This window comes from Etheostoma cragini, chromosome 6 (genome assembly GCF_013103735.1).
Source record: "Etheostoma cragini isolate CJK2018 chromosome 6, CSU_Ecrag_1.0, whole genome shotgun sequence".
NCBI classification, from domain to species: Eukaryota; Metazoa; Chordata; class Actinopteri; order Perciformes; family Percidae; genus Etheostoma; species Etheostoma cragini.
In genome coordinates, this window is record NC_048412.1 from 19,544,390 (window position 1) to 19,551,660 (window position 7,271).

The window sequence follows — 7,271 nt, forward strand, 5'->3', positions numbered from 1 at the left end:
GGAAAAAGGCTGCAATGAAACAAAGAGTGAAAAATTTAAAGGGGTCTGAATACTTTCCGTACCCACTGTATATATTATACAGGGCCTGCTGCAAAGAAGCATCCCCACAGCCTGATTCTGCTACCACTACACTTTATAGTGGGGATAGTGTCATTTTGTTAGTGAGCGGTGATTGGCTTATGCCAAACATGGTGGACTTTGTCAGAATATAAAAAAAATCCCGCCTTTTGACTTTTTATGTCTTGTAATTGTGTTTTTTAGTACTGACTTCCTCTGCACCTGGTTGTGTGTCTCCCATCTCAGGTCTTTCAGACTTTCCATTGTCCACACTTGTTGCAGCAACATTCAAATTACAGCATGCTCTATGCAGATTACCATCTTTTTTATGATTGATTGTTGCTTTGGACATTTTTCTTGTATGGTTGCCATTTTTTTGTAATGTTTAGTCTTCATGATGCTGTTTTTGCCATGAAGTAGACTTATCGTTTGTTAGCAGTCCACTGTTAGTCAATGTTGCAAAACCAAACATGAAAAAAGGGGGACGAATTTACGTTCTCTGAGGACAGTCATGATCTGTAACAAAATAATGTAACAAATTGTATCTGTATGTACTCTTAATGGATTGACCTGAAGAAAGGTAATAACCTCCGTATTTAAGACATTGTTATAGAGACCGGGTTTAATTTGTCAAATCACAAATGTCTTCTTCCTGTAAAATGTCAGTGTTTCTTGTACCATAATGCCTCTATGAAGAAAACATTTTGCCTTCTTTGTACGAGCAAAGTAAATTGTAAGTTGAATGATCTTCATCTGCAAGTCTTATTCCCCACTCTGCATATTTTAAACATTTCCTTAACCTTATCGATTAAGCGTCCCCTTTTATCCAGTCCTTTGTTTTTGTAGTTCTCTAATTACAGCCTTATGAAACATGAATGCAAATGCCTGTGCTCTCCTACAAATGTTAAGACATGCAAAATCAATGCCTTAATTCAACATTTGCATTTCTAATGTTGACATTTTCCAAACCTTATCCCTCTGGAGTCTTGTGCCATACCCCGTAGCCCCAAACTAAATATAAATGAAGAAGGGGTAAACGTGACTCTTGAGTTAAAACAATTTTGGCGGAGTCATAGCTACCGCATAGTTAACCGGTACAGACCTTAACAAGTGTTCAAGTCGGGTCCTTGGTGCTCTCTTGTAATGATTCTGTACCATAACTGAGACTCCTGTCATTGTCTTCCCATCAGTCATAAGTATGAGCTCCAAACACTATTCTATAGACCTATTCTGTTATATGCCAATATGCTTCTCACTCCTCCAACAAGTCTGTCCGTTTACTCTGACATTGAAAGGCACTTTAACATTTTGACAAGCTATTTATTTTGAGTGCAGTCTTTTTGTTTCCTCTTTGAAGGTGGAGTCTGCGATTTTAATCCAGTAGACTTTTTGTCAAATTCAGATCTGATCCGTTTGTGCCCATGCACAGGACGGGAAAGGCCATGCACATGCCAATGTTCTGAAGTAACACTGAAGGGAGAGATGTATTTATTTGGGCGTTGAGTTCAAATACCAACAATCATTTTCCAGAATCGCAGACTCCACCTTAAGATTTCACCTTACAAGTCTCTGTTTTTTTAAACGTTGGATGGAGAGCAAAGAAAGAGGTTTGCTTAGGCTGGGTTTTGTATACCTAGAGATGCAATTATGGCTGCTTGGAAAAATGTTTCTACGCAACTTTGCAATGAGACATTGATGAGAATGTTTCTAGTGAAATGGATGTAATTGGTAGTAGATGCTGTTCACCTCTACTGAAGGGGTTTGAGTGGAAGGGGTGGATTTTTGTTGCAGCAAAAGTCGTCAGCAGCTGGTTTCCACTCGAAGCTCTGGAATAATGACATGGGGGACGATCTCAGCGGTGCTCTTACTCAGTACAGTATGTATCCTCTGATCTTTCTCGCTGCGCTGTTGCATGACCACCAATCCTGTTACTGCGGAACTCCAGCAGCTATCTGTTCTCGGTATTAAACATGTTCATCAGAATGAATCTGCTGTTTTTAAACACCGGGCTGGAACAGAAAGCCACTCCATGGCTTAACACTGCTAAGTTGCTTTCATTACTGCCACCACGATATTTGCTCAGGGTGACAATTTAATTTCAATTTATTCATAACATGAACTCTATAGCCATGATTTTTGTAGACCATGCAGGCTGTTGCTCTGAAAAATTCCCATGCATTAGTTTCTTTTGATCACTGCAGTCATCTAGCTAAAAGCTGACATTAATACTTAAACTGATGGAATTGCCTGGGAAGAAAAGGGACTCGACTACTGGTTCAGTTGCAGAGTATTTCTCTCAATGCTCCAAAATGTCATTTTCACCAAAACAAGCTAAACGGGTCACAGCAGTATTTAGCACACAGTTGGGACGGTCTAGCTCCTGTGCCTCACATAATTCGCAGTCGTCTTTGCTGATGCACCATTATCTTTGCCCTTTTGACAAAAGAAATATCCTGAAGCATTTCAGTGTACAATTTCCAGTCCCTTTAGTATTGAGCTTATTGGGTCACAATCTTCCTTTGGTGCTCTTGACCCCCCCTATATTTTTCATTCCTGCTTAATGTAATGCACCGATTTAGCAGTTTTTTTAACGATTTTGTCTTGTCCTTGTTTTTCTTCTGTTTTGATTTCATGACCCCTCCCTTTCTGTCCGTTACTGAACATGGGCTACTCCAATTTGACTTTTCACTTTTTCCATCTTTCCTCATCCTCCACTACTGTCTTCTTTTTCTCTCTTTCCCCTCCCCCTTACCTTGCTATATCTTTGCCTTCTCCTCTGTTTATCATTTACTTTTCCCATCATTATTTCATCCCTTAACTATCCCCTTCCACACTGTCACCCCTATTTTCTACCACTGTTCTCTTCCTCCTACCTCTTCCATTATCAGATATCCGCCTGCGCGTCCGGGCCGAATACCTGGAGCATGATTCGGCACTCCGTGAGGGTGTCTCATCGGACAAACGGCAGCCCCTGGAGCGACAGTTTGAGTTGTTCGGCCAGGCCAACTCCCTGCTTCGTTCCAGAGACCTGGGTTCCATCGTTTGCGACATCAAGTTCACAGAGCTGGACAACCTGGAGGCCTTCTGGAGTGACTACCTGAGCGGAGCTCTGCTGGAGGCCCTGAAGGGAGTCTTCATCACTGACTCCCTGAGGATGGCAGCAGGCACAGAGGGCGTCCGTCTGTTGATCAGTGTGGACCAGGATGACTACGAGGAGGGCAGAGTGCTGCTGAGAGCTAGGAGAATGTTTTCATCTAGTAATGGTGGGCGCACAGAGACTTGCCGGGGTGTATAGGCTGATAAGACTCTTTGGGGTGCATTATATTACCTTTTGATAATTTGATTAGTATGAAATGCTGCGAGCATTTGCAAGGCCTCCTGCAAGTTGCAATCCATGTATTAACCACTAGATGGCAGCTCTTACCATTTGTTTGTGTTCATAACTGTCCTTACATTTTCAGAATTATCAGTTTTTATTTGAAACATTACCATTTGTTGTGAAAGAACGTGGAATAATAATGAATCAATGTGCTTTCCCTTGGGATTCATGCTCAGGTGCTACTTTGTAGGACACCAGGACGAAACAAGATGTATCAAGATTGTTCTTCTTAGTCTCAGTAAGAACAGGAGCGAGCAAGCAAGCCTGTGCCAAAAGATCAAGTGGTAAGCCCCTTATTACATTATTAATCTTAAATAAAGTTAAGACAACTGATGCGCCACAAATAATTTAAAAAAATTTCACATATAACTACACACTGTTGACATACTCACTGTCAAGGTTGAGACTAAGCACGGACATGCACGTACACATTAAATGGTCCACAGTGATACCAAACTCGTAATCAAGTGTTTGTTGCCCATTTTTTCCACATTTATGCATAGACCGTGGGCATTCAGTTTCCAAGATGGCTTTAAATTCTCTTGGTTTGGACTTGAAGAATAATGATAATGTTAACTGGCACTTTTCTTTAATTAAACTAATTTGAAGGACAAAGAAACATGCCAAGAAAAGTTTCTGATCTTTAAAAATGTGTGAGAACTGAGCACAGATGGAAAAGCGGGCTGCTTTCAGTACAGATTGAGTTTGTGTTCAACGGAGCCAACGCATATACACCTAGATAACAAACACTGGGATCCTCGGCCCGTGTGTGCTACCATAGCTCGACTTGTGATTGCCGTGGTCAGTGGATACGGCAGTTGCCAGTAGATGACAGCAGTGATTAGGGCTAGGCCTCAGCGGACCATGGAAGATTCATCATCCCAAGCTTGTCAGCAGCGACTCGGATAATGCAATGGTGGCTTGTGTCCGGGCTTCAAACTAGGCCTCAGCAAGTGCTTCTCTCAGCAAGTAAAGCACAAGACAGTGCTTCAGTCAATAGAAGTGATGTTGGGGAGATCAAAATCAAAAGTGCACATCCCAGCTCCACTCAGCCCTGCTATGTAGGCCTAGAAGAGTGGCTCACGGACAGCTGTCTACTCACCCTGCTGGAACTAATGCCTGGACTTCACTCATAGAAGACGATCAATAAGGCCCCTCCTCCAAGTCCCTTCATACAGGCACGACTTAAGCAGGCAGACTTGGTACTGTCTGAGTGCAGGGCAAGGCAGGGGACAATGGACATATTTCCGTGTTTACTTTTGTGTGTTTTTGATCTTGCATTTGTTGTATATGTTATTGTATTAGTCATAGAAGATTTAAAAAAAAATAATACTTAAAAAACAATTGTTCAGGGGAACATTTTTGTTAAAGAAAAACATTTGTTTGGTATGCCAATTCTTTTTGTTGAAATCTTTATATATGATATATTTGGTGAATAATAAAGGTTTGATGGCCTGAAGCTGTTTTTTGCACATTGACCTTCATTGAAACAATAACTAAAATTTCTACAATATAAATCTTTGCTGCCAATTTTTTACAGAAAAGAACATTCTGAAAATGCTCGTTTTAACAGTTGCAGTACTCAAATTTCCAAAAAACTTAAATCCAGCACCAAAGTTGTCCATGTCAACTAAGAAACCCTGTAGACAAGCTGTTGTAGACATAAAATAATTGTTAAAACACTCATAACCAGAGAGCTGTTACAGCGTTAAAATATATATATATATATATATATATATATTAAAAGGAAAAATATATATCATGTGCCACACAATTTGCATGTAAGTGTTTTTCAGCTGTTTTGCCTGTAGGAAGTTTTGAAATTAAGCCTTCTACAAATCTACATAAAACCCCTTACACCTAGCACAAGTTGTCATCTTCTGAAGTCCCTCTCTCTTGTATCTCTTTGTCTGACATTTTTTATAGTGCTTGTTTTCGTTATTTTTCCCTCAGTTTTCTGAATTGCCATTTCTCCCAGTCCTTCGCCCGTACCTGCATTAGTGAGAGTGTTCCCCCCCCTACCCTCAAATGGTCTGAAGAGGTCCATCGAAGGCAGGTCACCGTGGATCAGATCCGTAATTATTTCTCCTTGCTCTAAGCTGTCAGTATGATGAAACCAGAGAATGGTGTATGCTTAGTACATCTTCTCAAACGACCCACCTTTCTTCCTTGTAATAGTCCCATGCTTAAAGGCCCAGCAATTAGTGTACGTAATTACACAAATCTGCTGATTTGGGTGTTTTTATACTTAGAATTTCTGCAAAACAATATGAAATTATTTCCGGTTAAGATTATCTTTGTTTACGAATGTTTATAAAATGTAATTTTCTGTCCGCAAAACATCTGCCTTTACATAGTACCTATGATAATAGTTTAAAAAATCATGAATTACCCATGAACAAACTGAACATGTAACAAACTATAGTGTTAGTTATAGCAGACATTTAGCTGCCTTTTTTAGGCACAAAGTAACCGTGAGACAGCTGATGTTAAGAAGGATTCTTACCAAAACCAAAATGAGTGACACCTATAGTAAAATCTATTTCATGGCTTTCTAAGCTATTAAATGGATATTTAGGTGCTTCTTCATTTCATTGTCAAAAAATCTTAATAGCCTTGCTTCCGATTAAATTGCCACCAACCTTGCAGCTGAAGTCCTGTCCTGTAAATGTAAGACTGTGCACTTTTCTTTCTGCTTTTAAAAGAAAATGAATGTGCTTACCTGTATGATGGGCTTAAAATTCATATACCGTAGTAGTACAAAGATTATGGCAATTCCTCAAAATCTAGGTCAAAAATGAATAGGGAACATGTTATGCCTTGTGTCAAGTTGTATATTTTCAGGATCAGAGTTGTGATGATGCTAAATCAATATTTATGTTACCAAGGAATGGCAGAGTCAATATGGCTGTTTCAATGTAACATAAACAAATGTTTTTATACACTACATGTTGCTTGTTTATGATATTAAGTGGGGTCTTTGACTTGCTGGACCTCTTTAGACTTAATTAAGTGCTCGGATGTAGACCCACACGGCCCTCAAGCCATTAATAAATAATGTAAATGTCGGCTAAAGGGCACTTTGAAGAGTCTCCTCATTTCAATCGAAATCTAAGCAAGCACTGTGACGGGTGACTTTTTCTAATTAGTTCATATTGTCAGATTAGACCAGTGAAGGAACCTCAAAAAGATTTGTTTCTAACAGACAGAGGAAAAACTGATTTGTTTAATGATTTAATATTTATTTAGGTAAATAATTGATTATGTTACTATTTATCTATATTTAGTGCACTGTTTTAGCTGTACTTACTTGTCACTTGCTGACTAAAATACACCATTAGGTCAGTTAAGAGCACTCTGACACCTCCCACCTCTTTAAAAATGCGTCAGAGTGTACAATGAAGTTTTATTATTGACTTGTCATCATGGAGAACAATAAGCGGGACCAACCCTCGGGGGGAAAAACCTGATAGGGCCGTTTCTACACTGTTCAGAGTAGGCCTGTTTGATGGCCAGCTAAACTGCCCCAGGCCTGCCTTTGGGGAAAACTGAGATTTCTGAAAGCCCAGTTCTTACCACACCCAGCCTTAAAGCAAGACCAGTGATGTTATGCCCACAGGGAAACCCAGGCACTCTGTCTGAGAAGTCTGCAAAACTACAGAGATCCAACTCAAAGGATGCTGCCATGTTGCTCTTCTGAAAAATGACTCCCACTTGGATGACCCTGTCACTATGAGAGATTTGTTTATCAAATAAATTGGGGTGCATATCTGGAGCACTCAGGAACATAATGCTCACAAATATCCAGGGACAAGATATTTGCAGAGCATCCTCA

General features: G+C 40.0%; 1 protein-coding gene across 4 annotated transcripts in view; it reads left to right on the plus strand.

Annotated features, from left to right (window-relative positions):
- Positions 1–4,899, plus strand: part of dedd1 (death effector domain-containing 1) — a 13,608-nt gene extending 8,709 nt beyond the window's left edge. For 3 of the 4 annotated variants that reach the window (XM_034874281.1, XM_034874282.1, XM_034874283.1), the window contains one exon: positions 2,946–4,897. In XM_034874281.1, the coding sequence (XP_034730172.1) occupies positions 2,946–3,352 (407 nt within the window). In that variant the 3' untranslated portion in view covers positions 3,353–4,897. Of the gene's footprint in view, positions 1–2,945 lie in introns of all 4 variants that reach the window. The other variant, XM_034874284.1, reaches the window with a different exon arrangement.
- Positions 4,900–7,271: the final 2,372 nt, after the last annotated feature.